This window comes from Quercus lobata, chromosome 3, assembly GCF_001633185.2.
Source record: "Quercus lobata isolate SW786 chromosome 3, ValleyOak3.0 Primary Assembly, whole genome shotgun sequence".
In the NCBI taxonomy this organism is placed as follows: domain Eukaryota; kingdom Viridiplantae; phylum Streptophyta; class Magnoliopsida; order Fagales; family Fagaceae; genus Quercus; species Quercus lobata.
Window position 1 is genome coordinate 41,479,222 of NC_044906.1, and position 21,756 is coordinate 41,500,977.

A 21,756-nucleotide genomic window follows, 5' to 3' on the forward strand; every position below is an offset into this window, starting at 1 on the left:
AAATGGATAAATCTAGTAGCCTCAAAATATTTTTTTACAGAAGGATTGGCATGTAATTTTGTGACTCTGTGAAAGAGATACAATTGAATGGGCTTTTGGTTTTGGTTGATGATGGTAATGCCCAGGGCTATCCATGGGTCGAGTCAAGTTGGCAAAATCAACCCATGCCCATTTTCCCACGCAAACCCACCAACTTAAATACAACCTAAACCCACCCAATTATTAATTGGGTTAAATGGGTAGTAACTCAATTAGACCCAATTATAACTAATGTTAATTGAGTTTTTACTAGGTACCCAATTAAGCCCAAATATCATTTCTACAAATCACCAAACTCTAAAGTACCCCAAAACCACTAAAAAGACCAAAATACCCATAAAACTTCCAAAATTACCAAAATACCTCCTAAACCTAAAAATGAAAAAAATACCCCCTGAAATCTTAAAATGACCAAAATACCCCCTAAATCTTAAAATGACCAAAATACCCCCTAAATCTAAAAAATGACCAAAATACCTATAAAACATACAAAATGACCAAAATACCCCCTAAACCCATCAAATGACCGAAATACCCTCGAAACCTAAAAAAACCAAAGTACCCCCCTAAACATAAAAATTGAATGAAATACCTCTAAAACCCAAAAATGACCAAAATACCTCCGGAACCTAAAAAACGATCAAAATTTCATCGAAACCTAAAATTTTGCTCATTTTGTTTTTGTTTACTTACCCGATTGTGTATTAAATTGGATTGGTAGTAGATGCTTAACAATATTGGTGGACAATATTACTTAAGAATAAAAAGCATTTAGGAAGAGTTGAATAAATTTTTTGATTTTTATTAAGAATGATCTCAATTGCAATAATAGAACAATTACTATCTACAACAATACTACAGATCATAGCAGATTTCAACAAAAGGCTGAACTTAAACAACTCAAAAAATAACTAAAAAAATTCCCCAATTTCATTTAAATAAAGAAAAAGGGAACATGTTAGATGGGATTCTATTTAGAATAGAACCCCGATAACCTATCTGCAAATTGTATTTGTTCATTCTACGTTAGTTTTAATAGCTTGGGAAGCATTTCATTAATGTTTATTGGTACAAGCAGGAGGGTTTAGCTTGCCCAAAACTGCAGGCTGGATGTTAGTACAAGTGGAAGTAGCAGATCCTCCACCTCCCTTATATGCGAGATCAATGTCAGAAAGCACCACTTGTTGGCATGGTACACTCTTACTGCAAATAAGAGTCAGAGCTTCCTTTATCGAAGAAGTGCCTCTAATTTTCTTGAAGCTAACATTACTGATCTTAACTTTAGAGGGAGACTGAAACCAAAAAAAAAAAGTGCATCCAAGAATTCGATATTAGTAGTTTTACTTTTTTTTTTAACATCAAAATTTGTGTATATATTTGTGATGTTTATAATAACCTGATTTGAGCATTGACTGTTTGGGTAGTAGTTTTGATCAATGATTATAGGATTGGCAACATTGTTCATGACAACATCCTCGAAATGTATATCAGATGCAACTCCAGAAGAGGAAGCAGCCCATGTTTTGATTCTAACACCATTATATGTATTGCTAAGTGTGGCACCAGTAACTCTGATTCCTAAAACAGGTTCTTTGTTCTAGTACCTTCCAAGACTTCCAATGCTGATACCATGGCCAGGTCCACAAGTTACTTGGTTAACAGTAATATCTTGGGTTCCATCACCAAAGGAGATGCAATCATCACCTGTTCCAATATCGGCATTGGTAATGGTGATCTGAGATGAACGTCCCACATGGATTCCATCGGTGTTGGGGCTATCTGCGGGTGCAGTTATGGTAACATGTTGGAATTGCAACTTCTTGCATTTTAAAAGGTTGATATGGAAATATTTGCTGTCCTTCGATGTAATGTCTTGGACTTTTGAATCTGTGACATAGTTGAACCTTATATTCTGTTCATGTTTACAAGTTAGATAAATGAAAATGCTAAATATGAGCGCTCGAGTTTCATTTAAAAACATTTTAATTAGTAAAATGGTAACGATTCTTTGAATTATACAAAAAAAAATAAAAAAAATTGATTGGAAACAAACGTGATCATTAAATCAATATAAAAAAAAATGGTAAAGTTGTAGCAAATATTATTACATAAAAATTTACAAACTAATGTTTCTATGAACGTGGTTGGTACTGCTTCAATAATATTATATTATATAAACAATTCTTCAGAGACCACAAGCTTTGTCAAAAGATTACATGTGTGATTGTGATTGGTGAATTATCGCTTTTATATTTAACCATTGTTTTTTCTATATCGCTTATAGTCACACATGTTAGTGTTGTGGCACAAAAAGTACTCCATAAACTTTCTCATATATAAATTTTAAAATTAATTCTTTTTTGAGTTGTGACACATCACTATACAAAACTTGTCAAATTATTAGTAAAACATCATTTAACATATAAATGCTTGAAATTTTTTTAACGAGTAAATTTTTTAAAGTTGTAGTGTCTATGTATATCTAATAGAAAATGATGGAATATAAATGCTAATTAATTAAGATTCAAATCTTACAATAGGAAGTACGTTGCAGTTTTTGTCTTTGTCACACTCATTTTTTTGCCATGCTTGTTGTCCTTTGCCATAAAAAACTCCACCACCTAACACAGTGAGACCGTTGATACGTTCAAAAGCAACCCAACCATCTTTACCGTTGAAGGAGGCAACATCTGATGGGGCCTATAGGGTTCCCTGAAGGTTAAACTCAATTGCACCTTTGTATGGACCCAACAAAGTCACTAAACCTAGTTTGTATACCCCCGCTGAAATCACAACTTTACTTCCTGCTATTGCGCACGTAGCTTTCCAAGCTTTTGTCAAAGCCTAACACATTGCAAAAAAAAAAAAATTAATAAAAAATAAAAAATCAAGATCAGTATATAATAATCTTTTTGCATGTTAATGTTTTATCATCTGGTCATGACATCGATCCGTTTTTAGTGTAAACGAAGTCTGAACCTAAGTTCTCTTGTTAAAGTTAAAAGGCTTTACTAGTGATGTTAACTAGAACACACTCTTCTTGCCAATTACATATTTATACCTGGGTTATATTAGCATTAGGTTGTGCTCCATATGATTCAACATCAAAGACCTGCTGGGATTTGGTGGATGCCAACACCAATAGCAAGGAAATTGTTGCAATGCTTAAATTCTTTCCCATCTTATTGTTCTTTGTTTTCTTTCTATTGCTAGTTTGCTGTACGAAATGATGGTAACCCCATTTGATTTGAAGTTATTTTTACTTCAATACCTGAGTTCCACACCATTGAAACTACTCAACTAATATTAACTAATTTAATGCAAGGTTGCTAAGAACTCTCCTGTATATACTTCAACTTCTATACTATTATTAGTTTTTGTGCTTTCTCCTCCACTAATTAATTATCGTTTGTTATTGTATAAGATAAGATTATTTTACTTTTGTATATCATCTTAACTTCTTTGCTTTAAATGGCACGCTGTTAGCCACCTGAAATATGTTCATCTTATCATGTAACCAGAGTGAATACTTTCGTTAGTAAGGGGGGAAAAGTCTAGTAAATTCTACCAAAATTGTGCAAAATTAGCATAGGCAAGATGCTTGTCTACGCTTTACAATAGCAAATAATGAAACCCACCAATATTTTGCTCAATTTTTAGGTTTCGGGGGTATTTTGGTAAATTTATTTTGTTTTTGGGATGTATTTCTATCATTTTTTTTAGGTTTTGAGATGTATTTTTGTCATTTTTTTTGGTTTAGGGGGTAATTTTGGTCGATTTTTAGGTTTTAGGGGTATTTTGGTCATTTTCTAAGTTTTGAGGGTATTTTGGTAATTTTAAGTTGTTTTTTTTAGCATATTTGGTCTTTCTTTAGGTTTGGAGGGTATTTTGGAAATTTTAAAGTATTTTAGGAGTACTTTAGTCATTTTCAAGTTTAAGGGGCATTTTAGAAATTTTATTAGGTCCCATTTGACACCCCTAGTATTAGGGATGAGCCACCACTTAACTTGATTTAATCGGGTGAATGGATTAGGGATTTGCTGCCGATTGAATGGCCAATCAAATCTAGGTGTCTCAAATCAAATCTAGGTGTCTCAAGTTGTTGGTTGGGTGGGACGGAATGTCAGGTGACATGGTCTGGGCTACAATCGATAATGAAGTATCAAAGCAACAAAAAAAAAAAAAAAAAAAATCCAACAATTCTTTAACCTCTTGTAGCCCAGATCAAGTGAGGCAGTAACACAGTAATGAGTATTTTTGGGTTTATTTGATTTGAACCCATACAATTGACTCAATGAGAAAATGAGAAAAGGAGAGATGGAAACCGAAGAAAATATACATTGATCAAAAATTATATTTTTGCCAACATATCTGTTATGTGACAAAACATGAAACATATTATATTAGTTATGTGACAATTTTTGGAACTCGAGTTTCACTGGAAACTTATATAAATAAATAAATAATAAAAAAAAAATTTGCTGTGAATCTAATCTAACACAGATATACAAGAATGACTTCATATAACCAGTTCATATGCTTTTAAACACACACACACACACACACACACACACACACATTTCCTAAAAAAAGAAAAGAAAACAAACTTACTCAAGGGTAGAAGAAGGTATGTCATTCTGCTCATACACATTTGAGTTGGCTTTGTCGACTTCCTCAAAAGAGCGAGGGAATGTTTGTTTGAGCAGAAAAGAATGGCTAATGGAACAAAAAAATGCTGGTAATGGACTTCTTTTTTTTTTTTTTTTTTTTTTTGTTTTTTATAAATTTTATTTTTGCACAGCAAGCAAAAAATAGGGAAGAGAGAAATCAGTGTTCTCCAAAATTAATTAGGTAAGTTGATGTTAATAACAATAATGATTAATCATATAGTTGAGTGTTTATTGTTTATTGCTTATGTTCATGCGCTAGAGTAGTTCCGGTTTATTGCACTTCATATACTCTTGATCTGCACGAAGATAAGTTAGAGTAAAAGCAATTAAGCTGTGTTTTTAAAATTGGAGGTCTAAACAAGTTATAATGTTTTACACTATTTGAACTTTCAGATTCTAATCTTCCTGCCGTTTAGAAAACCTATATTAGAATAAAGAGGAGTTCCACCAGCATTCGGTTTTGTTTTATCTAATTATACAGCTTTGTTTATGCACAAAAGAAAGCACAAACAAACTTCTTTATTTAATCACTATTTAATCTTTCCAATTTGGCGTTGATGTTCAGAAATCTCTTTAGTCTAAAAAGAATAAAGAATTCATACACTCGATGATTGCAATTCCCCATCGATGTTAAGTAGATTTCTTCACCAATTGTATAATTTTTCATAAAGTAAAGAGGAGACCAATAGTGCGGGTGCAACACTATAAGACGAGGAACGAAAGAAAGTCAAACCAGAAGCTAGTTGCCATTTTAACTTGTACATTATTACAATGCTAAAACCAAACTTATTTAAGACCAAATAAGTCAATTTGCTCCAAAAAAAAAAAAAAAGTCAATTTGCACCTCAGACATTAAGACCCTGATGCTAGTCATTGAGTCGTTGAGCCAACTGCTGCTTCAGTCTTCGAGTCATTGAAGCTAAGTCACTAGAGCAGTTGAGCATACAAATCTTTGAACTTTTGAGGCAAGTGAAGGAAATTGAATACTTATGTAGCACAAGGATGATAAACTTAATGATTGACGTTTGAGTTTGTATAAACATTGAAATTGAATTGCTCAAATACAAATTTGTCTCTTATCTCCATAACATTGATTGAAGAAAAAATTTCCAGGCAATATGCATAAAAATACTGACAGCTTTCTTAGTAAAATTTTAAAAGTCCATAATCTTATATCAGGCAATATAATAAGAGCAACAGAGACCTAAAAAAATAAAGCGTGCATGCTAGCAAATGTAATATCAATTTATATGGGACATAAAATTTGAAGAGTGCTACATAAATAAACACAAAAATAAATACCACTAGACTTGTCTTGTTCCTTGCAAATACTAGAGCTGCAGCATCTGATAAACATTTTGTACTCCCCCAGACATTTCTAGTTTCAGTCCCACACCTGTATAGAAATTAGAAAGCCGCCTCTCTCAGCACCCACAATGACAGTTTTCCTTGGCATGGCATAGTTTGCCATACATGAGTTGTCATCGATTAAATCATGAACTTACCACTTATCGCTCTTCCCCAAGTCACTGGTAATAGTATAAATCTTTCACAGACCAAAGGAAGCCATCCAGTACCTAACACCAAACCAAGATTAATTTCCTTCTCTCAATAAGAAAGTTCTATACAAGGTATGTATATCCTGTATATGTAGATCAACACTCACCCAACACATCAATAAAGGGTTTCAAGTCCACAGGTCCTTCCTATAACATCATTCACATCACATATCAGCAACAAAACCAAGGATAAACATTTCTAAAGATATAGAAGGATGAACTTACTCCAAACATTATAATCCCAGCTGGGTCTGAAGATGCCAAAACAGTTGCTGTGTAATCCCTAATATGCTTCACAAACTTGTCAAGCACCACTTGAAGAGATTCCTAATAATATCCAAATATTTCTGAATGTCAATGTCCTCAAACTGCTCAGGAGCTCATAAAAACTTTAACACTTTCCTTAAAAATCAATGATTGATAAAAATTTACACAAGTCCACATATCTCAATCTAATCTGAACTGGCATACTTGCTACATTTTCCAATTTTCTCTCAAAAATGAATGTTGTAACCACATTGTCTTGCCTACCCTGCCACATCATCTAAGATAGGCATTTTTTAATACATTCCTTATTTTAACATATTATCAATATTTCCACAATAATAAAACCCCTATTGGAGAAAATCAGCATACATTTTTCAGTGCCAAAGTTGTCACCCTTACTGACTGTCGAAGTGAGACAGCATCGACTTTTAATCCTGGTACATAGCCAACAGTCAAAGCAATCCTATTATATCTATTTCCTATGTACCCACCAAATTCCTCGTCTGAATCACCAGCAATATCTTTCCATTTGACCTACATTAACATTTATGTAAAATAATAAATAAATAAATAAATAAATCAATAAAAGAAAAATCCTTATTCTTCTGTGACAACTTCCCCAGAAAATGACAATTTACCAATAAAAAGTACCCAACAAAAGAAGAAAAGAGATAAAAACCTCTCTAAATTCATTGGTAAGAGCATCTCTTCCGATTATTCCGCTAGCAACAGTAATAATTAATGGAGTACTCTGACCCAATCTCTTTGTTATCTGCATTACAATCATTAACAAAATATTAAGTAACAATTTAAAAAGGCCAAAATACACATTTTGTCTCTTAAATTTGATTTAAATTCAATTTTGGTCCCTCAAATTTAAAAAATTGCAATTCCATCCATGAAAAACTCAAAATGTATCAATTTTGTCCTTCAATCTATTTGCCATTAAAGAAATTGCAGCATTGGTAAACAAAACAAAGTGCTGATGCGTTAAAAAGATGAGATGGCCTAAAATAAATTTAAAAGAAGGAAAATGCTAACATGAGTGACACAAAAATTTACAACTTTATCACATGAGCTAACATATTGTGACTGGTGTATAATAGTACTATCAATGAAGAGTCTATACTCACCATCTGGAAGTGATGTTTCACAAATTAATTACAACTTAACATCTTAACAATTTAAGAAAAAAAAAATAAAAAATGAAAAAGTTATCATAAATATTTTACTACACAAGACTTACATACTTAAGTGGCAATAGTAGATTTCAGTTAGCTCAACTGTTAACATCTCTGATTATTGAATAAGAGATTTGGGTTCATTCTCCGCTTACACCAAAAACGGATCGATATCTTAGTTCGATTATAAAGAGATCAATCATGAGAAGCGGATGACATAGATTGAAACTCTAAATGACAATAAATGTGATTATTAATTCAACACATAATAAATAAATGTCTTAATACTACTTTGTGATTGGTGATACATCAACTTACATGTAAGGTTTATGTACTCCTCAAAAAATTAAAAAAAAATAAAGCTTGTTAGAGCATCACCATCAAGTGTGCTAAATGCCAAATATTTGGCATTTGACACACTAAGAGCATCAGCAGTGGGGCTTCTATATGCCAAATGTTCCTAACATTTGGCATTTAAGCCCCAAAACTACCCAACAATGGGAAGGCCATATGCAATATGCCAATTCCAAATTTGGGATTTAGCTACAGTACCATCTCAAATGTAAGATGGTACTGTAGCTGAATGTTATAAAAAAAATAATTTTTTAATACTCTCATTTCTCTCTCCTCTCTCATTTATCCCGGTAAATTCCTCTCTCCTCTCTCATTTTTTCTGTTTCTTTTCTCTCACTTTCTTCCTGCTCTCTCTTCTTCAACGGAATGGAGGCAACGGCGTGGAGGCTTGATCAGAAAAGCTGTGGTGGAGGCGTGGAGGTCGTGGGTTTCCGGCGTGAGGGTCGAATTTGGGTGGCGATTGGGTGGCGTTTGAGTGGTGTTTGGCGTTTGGGTCGAAGATGATGACGATGATGATGGGTTTGGGATGAATCCAGACGGCGACGGGCGACGGGCGAACCTCTCTCTCTCGCCATCGCTGCCGGTGAGAACAGATGGGTTTGGGTTTGGGTTTTGCGAGAACAGATGGGTTTGATTTTTGATTTTGGATTTTGGATTTTGATTTTGATTTAGGATTTTGATTTTGATTTGGCTGGATTTGGTTGTGCTGTGTTGCCATTGGATTGTGTTTTTTTTTTTTTTTTGGTTCAGCTACTGGGTTTGTGGTTATGGCTGGTGGGCCGACGGTGGAGGTGGTGGAAGTAGTTGTGGCTGGTGGGTCGACGGTGGGGTGGGTGTCTATGGCTTCGTTGGAGTGGGTTTTGGGTCAGTGGGGCAGGGTGGGTTTGCTGCCTGGGTTTTTTTTTTTTTTTTTTTTGGGTGTTGACGATAAATTATGGGTTGTTGTTGGTGGTGGCGGTGTGGTGGTGTCAGGTGTGTAATGCGTCGGTGGTGGTGATTGTGGTTTTTTGGGTCAGTGGGTGGCAGGGTGGTTTGCTGCCCAGGTTTTTTTTTTTTTTTTTTTTTTTTTTTTTTTTTTTTGGGTGTTGACGGTAAATTATGAGTTGATGCTGGTGGTGGCAGTGGCGGTGTCAGGTGTGTAGTGAGTCGGTGGTAGTGGTTGTGGTTGTTGAACAGAAATAAAGAGAGAGAAAGATTAAATAATGTGTTTTATTGTAAATGATGGTAATTGTGGGATATATTATTTTATTGTATAAAAATATTATTTTAATGAGTAGAATAGGAAAATAAAAGTTGGGATGTTGGGTATGTTGAAAAATAGTATGGTATAAGTAATAAAGTAGCTTTTTGGGATGGTAAAATAAGATAGGATTTGAGATCCGGATGTGGATGCTCTAAACACAAAAAAGCCTGTTCTAAATGCAAACAGTTTTGGCATGAATGAACAGTACAGTTCTAAATATACAATTGTACGGATAAGAATGCTAAAACATTTTAATATTTATTTATTCTACTTTTCTCTCTCTTCTCTCACCGTGACCCTCTGATTACTCTCTCATCCTCTCTTCCTCTCCACCAATCCTCCCAATCAGACAAGATCAAGAACCTAATCCACGCCAGCATCCAATCAAGCTCCGCCACCGTCCAATCTCTCCTCTGAACTCGCCGCCGATTACTCCTCTGGTCTCACCAGCACCGCGCCACCGCCGATCTCAGTCTCAACATCACCCACGGTCTCACCAAACGACTTTCGCCAAGCCGCCATCCTCACTCAGTTGCTGTTAATCGCCGAACCTCCTCTCCCTAAGCCGCCACCGATTTGCCCAACCTCCTCTCCTCAAGATCTCGATCGTGGTGGTTTTTTTCAGGGGCTGATATTGGTTGTGGTGTTGCAGTGGGCTAATATTGGTTGTGGTGTTTGTTTGAGTTTTTTTTTTTTTTGGTAGCAGTGGCTAATATTGGTGGTCGGTGGGTGCTTGTTGGTTGTGGGCTGTGGTGGGGTTATCTATGGGGGGTGGGGTTTTAATGCTTAGGAGTTCTTTTTAGATTATTGTAAGGTGTTGTATATATTATTTTATTACGTTTAAGGGAAGAATAGAATATCTTATGAATGGTGTATTGTAAAGTAGTGTGTTAAAGTAAGTATTTATATGTGAAAATGGCATTTGGGATACAACACTTGATGAGAATGCTTGGTTATGTAAAATTGGTAATATCACACTTATCAATAGCATTACCCTATAAAAATATGAAAAGTTTTTGGCTCTAGCATTGTTGAAATACTAAAACTACTATTAATTTTATTATCAAAAATTACAAATTAAGATGAGAATGAATATAATTGGTAATGCATCAACAATATAATAAATAAATTTCTTAATTACTATTTTTTTGTTATTTGTTCAAAAATTGATCTATTTGTTTGTTTGCAACGCTTATCTAATAAAATTTATAATATCTCTAAAATCAATTTTGTAAATATAAATTTCAAAGATAAAAGTGCAAAATTTTCAATTTGAGTAACAAAAATCCAACTTACAATTAGTAATAATAATAATAATAATAATAATAATAATAACCGATTTAATCACTTAATTTTTCTTCAATTGTCAAATTAGTCCTTAAAGTTGAATTGTTAATCAATTCAAAATGAGCCAATCTTGATCATTTTGTCCAAATTTGTTTGCAAATAAAGTAGTTTCAACATTTTTAGAAAATAATACTCATAGAACAAAAATATCAATTAAATGGTACAGTTTAATTTTACAAAGTGAGTAACAAAAATTAAACTTTAAAGAGTAATAATTTCATTAGTGAAGTAAAAGGCAAGAGATAAAACTGAATTTAGCCTAATAATAATATTAGGAATAAAATTAAGATTAGATTCTCAAAAAAAAAAAAAAAAAAAAAAGAAAGAAAGAAAGAAAGTAAGATTAAGATGAAACATACAAGCTTAAAAGCCTCGACATGTTTGTGTTTGTAGCCTATACTTGCAATAGCAAAATGAGGTCGAATCGGCTTGGAGAGCACCTTATGAAGAACCTCTTGCACACCATCAATCTATCAAAATTAAAGACAGAAATTATGTAATTAATTCTAATAATTGAACCAACCCAACCCAGTAATGCTATATATGATTTGAATAAAATAGTAAAAAATTATTATGATTATGAGTAGAGTAGAGTATGAGTGAGTACATAGGTGGAGGGGTTGAAAGAGTAAGAAAGAGCAGAAGAGAGCTTCGGGGAAGAGAGGATGTGATTGCAAACTTTGTTCCAACTTTTGCTAACGCACGCCGCTGATGCGAACGACAACGCCGGTAGCTTCTCTAGAATCATCTCCAATATGTCGTCGTTTATGATCAGCTCCAACCTTCCCCTACTTTTGGAGTTGGAGGCCTCGCCGGCGCCACAGCTCATCGTTGCCGTTTACTTTCCAATCAAAAACGCTTTCGCTTAATTTCGACAATCACTCTCTCTGCACCTCCACTGCCTTTACAAAGCCAAATTATTCTGCGTTGGGAAATGATTTGGCTACACGTGGTGCATTGTCTTTTGTCTTCTTTTTCTTTTTTTTCTTTTTTTTTTTTTTTTGAAAACTTTGCAGTGGATGCTTACGCTAGCTTTTATCTTACGTCTTATTTCTTTTTTCTTTTCTTTTTTTGGGCAGAACTTACGTCTTATTTCAGTACAGTGACTACAGTCCTTCCATCGAAGAAAATAATTAAACATTTTTATGGATTTAACTCTGCAATATAAATGGAATGAAAAATATATATCATACGATATTTAATGAAATTTATATATTAGGGGATGTTTAGTAGCAGGGGCGTAGCCAGGATTTTTTATATGGGGGGGCCGATTTTTGACAACGATAATTATCATTGTTGTATGGACAGTCTATATTTTTAGGTTGATATGGACCTCCTTTGAGATAAACTCGTCAGATTCATCTTATTTATTAATAGGAAATTCACATATTTGTTTACGTGATCCTGGATCACAATCTATCTCTTCAGATTGAATTCTTGAATATTTGGAAGGGTGTTTATTAGGCATTGAAGTATCAACATTTATATCTATAACCACATTTGTTTCTACAACCATAGGTGTCCTAAATTCTAAATTGCTAACATCTTTTTTCTTAAAGAATGCATCAATTGTTTTTCGTTTGCTCATAATTCTTTAAGTTTTAAGAATATAACTCAAAAATTAACCTGAAAAGAACTTAAAAAATAAACTCTTAATTAGAAATTTTTACTTAATTATATGGATGTTATTCGTACTTAAGAAAAAAAAAATTTCCACTGTAATTTAAATAGTCAACCTATCATCATTCCTATTATTAATTATATGGATGTTATTCATACCTCCCCATGCCTTCAATCATATATTTCTCTAAAAATCTATGAAAAATTAAAGTGCATGTAAATATTTAAGTAAGCGTATATAGTTGAGAAGAAGAAAAAAAAAAACACTAAAAAAAGAGATGAAGGTGTGCTGAAGAAAGAAAAGAAAACTGAAAACTTATCCTCTGAATGATTTATTTTAAGAAAGCAAGAAGAAAGAAAATAATGGTCAAGTTTTTTTTTTTTTTGGATCGTGAGGACTGAGTTTGAAAGGAGGGCTAAGCTGAGGTTTTGTTTTGTTTGGGGGCTGCTGGTATTAGTGGAGTGGGCGGTGGCGTGTACACAGAAGACAAGAAGAGAATAAAAAGAAGAGAAATGATATGTCTACAATATTTTTATAACATTTTTACAACAAATTCTAAGTGGCAGGTTGTTATTGATTGTTATTGTTGGAGCAAAAAAGTAATCTTAGTGTTAGATTCAAATTTGAACCAATAATAACTAACCACTTATGATTTGTAAAAATACTGTAAAAATTTTGTAGATGTAGCAACTCTTTAAAAAAATAGCAAAAGAAAGGGTTCTAATTTTGAGATTGAGAATGGGTGATAAAATGTTAATTTGTTGAGTAGTGCCTTTGGGTATTTAAATATAAGGGGGCCATGTTTTGTTTTATTAGAAGATAAAAGTAGCCTACAATTGAAACTAAAGCTGCTTGGGTCTGGGAGTGAAATGAACAGAAAAGGGAGGGGGGGCCGGATGTAAATAATTGGGGGGGCCCAATTAAAATTTCAATATAACCTGCTGGACTTTTTTTTTTTTTTGCAGGGGCCACGGCCCCCCCAAGGGGCAACGTGGCTCCGCCCCTGTTTAGTAGTGCATTTTGAACAATAGTTTCAGTATTTAAACAATATTATACGTATTTCTACACACTTTTTTACTCACACATATTTTTAAAAAATACAAACATTGTTACTAGAATAACATTACTAAACGGGTCCTAGATGTTTTAATGATATTAATTGAACTATAAATTTTTTGAAAATACAGAAACTATAAAATAACCAAAACCAAAATTTAGAGAAAAAAATGGTAAAATTCATTAAACACTCTTGAGGTTTGTGGCAATGCCAAGCACATCCATAAAATTTCAAAACTAACCAATATAGTCTATAAACACCAACCTTTTGTAACGCTGTTTGCGCACTCTAACTTACCTCCTCTCTTCTCTTTCGTTTTCACACTACCATTCATTCGTTCACCCTTCACAAACTAGTTGGCAGCAACAACATATCATTAATGAACTCAAAACAAGTACCATAAAAACTGAAATTTTAGTTCAGAGTTGAAAAAACCCAAAACCCAAAATTCTGGTTTTTCTTAAAATTGTCACTTAACCTCTAATCTTCATCGACACTGAAGCACACAGATCTCTACGATTGAAGAAGAAAGAAACATTAAGGTCATGCCACGTGATAGACCTAAGAGAGGTGTGCACTACTTCCGGCTCAAAAGGTATCCAACAAGTTTTTCCAATTCTTAGCTTTATCCCAATAAGAACAAAAAAAAAGAGAAATGGCAAAGATAGTTGAAAAAATTTACAAAGCTCAAAATTTTAACGTTATCCACGATTTTTATTGTTTCTGGTATTAAATTAGCTATACAAGTTATATATTCAATTTGGTTGATTTGTGCCCCTTGATCCATATTTCCTGTTTTTTTTCCCATGTTGGGAGTAGTTTTACACTTTTTGTACCTTAGACACGTGTCTTGATGTTATTAGACAACATTTAGTCTAGGCTTTTTCTAAGAAGGAAGTTGGGACTGACATTCCCGCGTAATGGGCTCAAAGATCCCATTCTGCTGCTATCAGTTTGTGCTCAAACATTGAATACAAAGTCTAGGGGACGATGCTGCAAACTAGGCTTATTCTCTGTTTCTACCGTAAAAGGAACATTTCTCCAATTTTTGCTATAGAGCTGACTTTTTTTTTTTTTTTTTAACTTTTTGATGTGCAGTAAAGTTTTCTGCACTTTTTTGCAACATGAGTGAACTTCTCCATTTTCTACTGTAGAAATATTTCTCCACTTCTAGTATATAAACAACTCTAAAACTCAGAAAATACTTATCAAGTAAATGTTAGTTTACAAGGGTTCGTATATTGTCAAATACATACATACATATCATTGTTATGAATACTGTTTCGGTTTGTTTATTGGAATGGAATATTTCGGTACCGACATATTTCAGCATACCGTTTTAGATCATTTCGGAATTACCACTTTATATATATATATTTATATATATATATATATATATATTAGTAATTAATAAAAACAAATGTTATTACTCATTGTTATTCTTAAGCCAAATTTTATAAATGTAATATCATCATTTAATGAATGTAATATAGTGTTTTAAAATAAATATTACTATAATAATCAAGTGATTAGATTGACTATTTTAAAATTCAAATTTAGGTATTTTTGTAAATAAACATGTTAATATTTTATAAAATAGGAAACTTCTAGGAAGCCCCCTTTCACCTTTTCACCTAATCCCATTCCATCACCCACGTGCATTCCTTACACCTTCTCCTCCAATCTTTCTTCTTCATTTTATATTCCCATCAGTTACTTACACTTATAGAAGGATTTTCGTTGCTAAATAACTGTAATATGCTAAGTATTTTGTTAGTTGTCCTGTTGTGAAAGTATTCGTAATAATAGCATCTCGAGTTTCTTAAACTCGAGATTCAATTAAAAAATCGAGCTTTTAAGACTCGTTTTTGTTGTTTTTCAGTTGCTGACATGGTGAAAGTGTCCAGTTGGATAGCGAGTTTATAAAACTCGATTTCAAAAATCGAGTTTTATAAACTCGCTTTCGCTTTAACGCTTTTTCTCCCTTCCCACTTAAAACAATCTACAGAGACCCGGTTCAAAATCTCTCAATCTCAGACACCGCTCTCTCAAACTCTCTCAAGCTCTCTCAAACTCTCTCAAGCTCTCTCAAACTCTTCCCCTCACTGTAAAAATTTCAAAAACAACTCACTCTCAGACACTCCGCTCTCAAACTCGTCGTGCCGAAGGTGCTGCTGCCATTGACACTCAGCCACCGAAACTCAGTTCTGCTTCCATTGACAGTCAGGCACTCAAAGTTAGTACTGCTCCCATTGAACCACCGTGCGCCTAAGGTACTCTCTCTTTCTCCAACTTCAATCTTAGGTTTTGGAATTTCATGATGTTTCCTATTTCGTTTTTCAATTTCGGATCTTTCTGGGTTTTGGTGGTTCATGTCATTTCAGTGAATGCATGTATATTATTCTGTTTGGTTGTTTGGGAAATTAAATTTTTTTAACTGATTGAGCATTTGATTGGGTTTCATTAGTGTAAAAAGTGTTAATATCTGGATTACATTGATATTTAATCTAGTTTGTTGGGGTTTCATTTGATTTGTTCGTGGGTTTTGTTTGATTTGTTTGTGGGTTTTGTTTGATTTGTTTGTGTATCTTGTTTCATGGTATTTTCGCTGATTTGTTTTGGGTTTGTTTTAATTTTTTGATTGTATTTTCGTTTGTGGGTTTGTAAAGCAAATTATGGGTTTGATGAAATGCTTCTATGAACGGTGTATGAGTTGTGAAGTAATAAGTGAGAATATTCATTTGAAAAAAATGAGAACTTACACCAGAACATCTGTATTTGAGCGTGGACAGGGTTTTGGGGTTGTGCCCCATTTGGTTCAAATGTCATTTATCTCAATTGTTAATTTAATTTTTTCCCTACCAGAAAAGTTATTGGGTTCTCTAATAGAAGAATTACCGTTGGGTTTTCTACAATAAATTTAAAGGTATGATAGCTTAAATTTTCCTCTTTGTTTCATTGTTCAATGAAATCTCTTTTCCATTTGCAATTGCTTTGATTTAGAACAAAGATTTCCTTAACAGCAACACTAATATGACTATGAGTGCAAAAGTTTTATGGGAAAAGAAAATCTTAAAAAAAGAGATTTTGAGAACTTAACTGGAACTTAAAATAGATGGGTACATTCAAGGTTTTACTTTTAAGTTAGAAAACATTGGAGGAACTATTGTCGGGAGAGAGGAAGGAATTGAACAAATGGGGAGTAAAACCAAACTTCAAAACATAGATTTATGACAAAGTTTATTAAGCATATGGGCCAACATCAAAATGAAGATTATCTATTATGTGACTAATTAGTGAAGGTGAGGGAAGATTACAAAAAATTAAAATGAAAACTCACTAGGAAATGAAAGAGGAGCCAGTTGTTGGCATTTAAGGGCCTTGACAGCCCTTCTCTTAAACTTATAGCAATTTTTTTTTTGCTAAATTTTAGTTGACTATAGATTTAATTTTAATTCTTTTGCTCAATGTTTTCTAACTGCAGTTTTTTTTTTTTTTTCTTTTCTGGATAGGATCTAACTGCAGATTGGTCATGAATAAATGTGCCATTTTATTGTGTTTGACCTGGAATATAATCTGTTAGGAATATAATCTTGGAATAACCTCACTTTCTATCCTTCTCTGTATGAGTTTTTGTTGTTTTGATTCGGTTTTGAAACTTCTCTGTGATTTTGGGATAAGTTTTCCCTGTTTCCGTCAATTTGCGGATTATTCTCTGTGTGTTCATTCTACCTTTTTGGAGTGCTTTGTTGTGAAAATTGGACGAAATATACGCATCAATTCTCTGTGTTCATTTTCCCCCTTTTGGTGCTTTGTTGTGAAAATTGATTGTTCAAATTTCTACAAGAATTTTCCTGCATAATTTCGTTTAAGAAGTATTGTTGTTGTTTCTGTTATGTATGTCCACGGGTTGTATTTCTGTTGCTGCATATTTTGATTTCTGCAGAATAGGTTTAGGATTATCTGCATAATTTATGCCGCTCCAAATGCTTCAAAAACGTCAAAAAAGTACTAAGCAAATTGCTACAAAGAAGAAAAAAAACTGAACTCTATTGTATATACTACCTTACTCTACGAGTCTTTATGTATTTCATAGTATCGTTAATTATTATTTTTTTGCCTTTAAATAAAGCTGACAGACTAGAACAGCGATACTATAAAATGTAATTATATTTCACAATTTGATATGTTAGACACTGTGATGGCCCAAAATGGTTGATTTCAAAGTGTATAAGCTGAATGAAGAATGTAGACAACAGTATTTGCTTTATTAAAATAAATAGATTTTCCCCTATTGTTCTGTTATTGTAAAGTAAAAAGTTATGTATGTCAATATAGTGTATATAATTATACTATGGCTGTTTGGATCAGTTATATATCTGCTTGAATACATCAAAATTTTCCTTATAATGTCAATTGTGCTATTTTTCCTTCTCAATTGCTTAATGGAACACTATGGAGTTTTACCTAAGAAATATAATAAGTTAAATAATTTCTCTTTCCATATCTTTTCCTCTCTTTCTTTTTATTTTAAAAGAAATTTAAAGATATCTACTTCTTACAACTTTATTACCTCTAATGAAACCATTTTTATAGCTATACACAGTAGAGTTGTAATGACTAAGAGTCTTAACAATGTATAATATATATTTAAAGCAATTACCTGTATTTTCTTCTACTTATAAGATTTTAAATGATCCTGCGCATCGCGCGGGTTAAACACTAGTTCGAAATGAGAATGAGGAGAAAGAGAATGAGAACCTCTTAATCTCATTCTTTGAATAAATATGCGAAGGTACCACAATGAAAAAGATAGTAAACATTTTTCTTTTGTGTTGTCCCTGTTTTGTTACAACTGCATTGTTTAATGTCAAGATGGGTCTCCTCTTTTTTTTATTTTTTTGGATAGTATAGATATGTCTCCTTTAGTTGCATTGTTTCATTCTTGTAGGTGTCTTTGTCACTTCTCTACCTCTCTCTCTAAATGAACAAGCTTATTCTTGTGGGGGTATAAACTCAATTCTAAAGTACATTGATTGAAAAAAAAAGCAGAATTAATGAAAGTAGTCATTTTATTTGGTACATAATTCAATTTCTTTTAATTGTAAAAGTTTACAAAATTATTCCAACTTCAAAAAATTCATTATGTTTTTTTCTAACTTACCAATTCTAATTTCTTTGATTGCGTAAACATCATCGATTTGCATGTTTTTTGGTATGATTGCGAACTTATCTTTTTTGAAGAAAATTCTATTTTACAGTAGCACTCCTTTGCCCCTACACTATTAATGATCTCACAGTTGCACTGTTTGCAGTATGGAGCCTCAGATTGATGAGGAGTTAGAGGTCTTGGACCCCGGTCCGCGTCAGAGGTCATTGTTGACATGACAGCCATATCATCGATCAGAGGACATTTGGAATGGCGAGGTGAAATTTCTAGTTCTAACAACTACTTTAATATTTACGTTGTCTTTGACTGTTAGTTAGCAAGTTCTTTCAATGTTGTATTTCTAGTTCTAACAACCGCTATTATTTTGATCGATTTTGTAGGACTCGGGCCCACTTACGTGCCGTGGTCGCACTAAGGAGATGGCAAACATTCAGATGGAAGATAATCGAGTCATTGATATTATCAAATTGCTAAGGCTAGAAGGATTATTTAGAGCCCCTTCAAGAGAGATAGATAATTGCCTAATATCGGCCCTAGTTGAGCGATGGCGGCCGGAGACTCATACTTTCCATCTTCCACATGGTGAGATGACAATCACCCTACGAGATGTGGAGGTAATTTTCGGACTTCCTATAGACGGTGACGTCTTGGTTGGGCCGACTGCTGTGGTGGATGATGGGGGTTGGAGGCAATTGTGTACGGAGTTGCTGGGTTTTAGTCCGCCGAATGACAATAAAACATTGGTGGGGCAAAAAATTCTCATTAGCCGACTTGTTGAGGCCGTTGCAACGCCATTGCCTCATGATGCAACGGAGATGCAGATACACCGGTATGCCCGGTGCTATATTTTAGCGCTAATAGGAGACAAACTTTTCATGGACAAGTCAGGAGATAGGGTGCATTTGATGTTCCTAGACTTCATGCGTAACCTTCATGATCCGCCACAGTATAGTTGGGGTAGTGGTTGCCTGGCCTGGTTATATAGGGAGTTGTGTCAGGCAAGCGAGAAAGGGGCATCGCAGATTGGTGGGGCGTGCACGTTGGTCCAGTATTGGGCATGGGCAAGGTTGCCATTCTTGTGCCCGAGGATAGAGCCCCCACCTGGATGTGATTATGGCCCATGGCCATATGCTCCACTTGCATCTAAGTAAGTCTTTTCCTGATACCAAGTGTGTTCTACAATGTACTCTTATTAGTAACTAAATTGTATTATTGTTCTTATGTTATTTGCTTGCTTGTAATTGTAGATGGGTGCGGGTGCCAAGCCCGAAGAGTAGGCCATTCGGCATGGCCTTGGTCCATTATCGCGAGCTATTAGTTACAATGCAGCCAGAGCAGGTAATAATATTAAAAAAATTTGTTTGGTTATGATCATCTTCGTTAATAATATGATTGCTTCATCCTTTAACATATCTTTTGTTATAATTTTAGTTTTACCCTTTATCTATGTATTTTCCCTTGTTTCACATTTGAAGATGCTATGATAATTGTTTTTTTTTTTTTTTCTATCGTAGATTGTGTGGCAGCCATATGAGGCACACTTCGGCCACCTTCCTGAGTTCTGCGTTGCAGCCAGGGATACGTGGACAGCAAGGGTGCCGCTTGTGTGTTTTTGTATAGTAGAGAGACACCACCTAGACCGTGTCCTTCGACAGTTTGGCTTGGCACAGGAGCGGCCTGACCATGTTGTCTACGATGATAGGCTGCATAAAATCGACTTACGTGGGAAGGTGGAAAAGAATTGGAGGGAGGAGCATCGACCATATATCATTTCCTGGGAAATGAGACGACAACAACTTTGTCATGCACCTCCTCAGATTGGTGAGATGCCCCGCAATCATGCCTATTACGTCTGGTACCGTCCGGTCACTCGAAAGTATGTCGACCGCAACAGCGCTAAATTAGATATTATGGTAATGTGTTCTACTTACATTTGATTGCCTACTTCGTTTTACTTGAGTACATGTATGAACATAGAATCAATTTCTATAAATTTCTTAGCAAATCTGGTTTGATTTGACTGACATGTAATGAAATAGTTTTTGATACATATAGTATTCTAATAGAACTGTTAGTTTTGAGTAGATTCATAAGTATTATATTATTCATTCATTAATTGATACATAAATGTCTCAAGTCTAATTGTACTGGTTCTTTCTTCGTTTCAGATTCAAAGCCATTTAGCGCTGTTGGCGATGCTTCCTGAAGGCAGCCAAGCTCACAACCATGTCCGGCGTGTCCTAAATAATGTGGCTGGCCTTGGTGGTGGTCCTGCAGTAAATGAGCATGCAAACAATGGGGATGAGACTGAACTAGCAGCTGCTGCAACCCCAAGCACAAGTGCAGCACCCGTAAGTACACCGACCCGTGGTCATCGTGCTACTACAAGCCCAAGCACAAGGCAGCTAGGGGTCGTCTTCGGCCTGCTACAGCAACCCCAAGCACAAGTGCAGTCAGGGGCCGTGGTCGGCGTGCAACAACCCCTCGGGTTGTAACTACTCTTGAGATGCCTCCACCCATCCCGCAGGCATCTCCTCAGCCTGAGGTCCCTTCACCCATCCCATATGCATCTCCTCAGCCCGAGGTCCCTTCACCCAGCCCACCTTCGCAGCCCAATTTTGATGTCAGTATTGACCAAAATGTCACCCCTCCTATACTCCCCGAGACACCCTCATACCCACACACCGGCTCTAGTGCACCCACTCCTGGCCTCTACATAGAGCAGGATTATCCACCTACCGCATCCTCATCTGACCCTCTAGGACCTCCGGTTGGGATTGACACTGTAGAGCCACATACTGATGCATCGGACGAGCATCCCCCTCATGAGCCCTCACCCCCACGAGGTAGACCGCAACGCAGTAGAAGAGCACCTACTTGTGGGACAGGTGGACATAAAATAGGACACCGAGGCCCTGCTATGGTATGATAACTTTAATTTGAATGTAATAATATATTTTCTACTTCACTTTATTCTTACCATTATATCGAATATTGATTGCATGCATCTAATGGAATTTGCAGCACGATGATGACCCTAAGGTTGATGCCCCGCAACCTCCTCCCCCACCGAAACATTACACGAGGGCTAAAAAACACAAAATTGGTGAACCTTGAGTAAGTGCTAAAGTCATGGAATTGGACCATAATATTGACTTCTCAATATGCATTACTGCGTTCTGAAACCTTAGCTCACATCTAGTGACTCTCTTCCTTTTTTCCTTAGCTCTCTTTCCTTGTAATTAATG

The 21,756-nt window shown here is 34.8% G+C and overlaps 2 protein-coding genes across 2 annotated transcripts; one reads left to right on the forward strand and one right to left on the reverse strand.

Annotated features, from left to right (window-relative positions):
• Positions 1 to 5,914: 5,914 nt before the first annotated feature.
• Positions 5,915 to 11,709, reverse strand: LOC115979554 (F-box/LRR-repeat protein At5g63520-like). Its single transcript, XM_031101609.1, has 7 exons — positions 11,268 to 11,709; positions 11,020 to 11,130; positions 7,215 to 7,307; positions 6,905 to 7,069; positions 6,494 to 6,595; positions 6,376 to 6,415; positions 5,915 to 6,286 (listed from the first exon to the last, which is right to left on the reverse strand). Exons 1-7 carry the CDS (start codon positions 11,487 to 11,489, stop codon positions 6,198 to 6,200), a joined length of 822 nt encoding a protein of 273 aa, XP_030957469.1. The 5' UTR covers positions 11,490 to 11,709; the 3' UTR covers positions 5,915 to 6,197.
• A 7,218-nt stretch (positions 11,710 to 18,927) lies between these two features.
• Positions 18,928 to 21,003, forward strand: LOC115980897 (serine/threonine-protein phosphatase 7 long form homolog). Its single transcript, XM_031103097.1, has 4 exons — positions 18,928 to 19,655; positions 19,756 to 19,846; positions 20,023 to 20,421; positions 20,677 to 21,003. The coding sequence occupies exons 1-4, from the start codon at positions 18,928 to 18,930 to the stop codon at positions 21,001 to 21,003; spliced, it is 1,545 nt and encodes a 514-aa protein (XP_030958957.1).
• Positions 21,004 to 21,756: the final 753 nt, after the last annotated feature.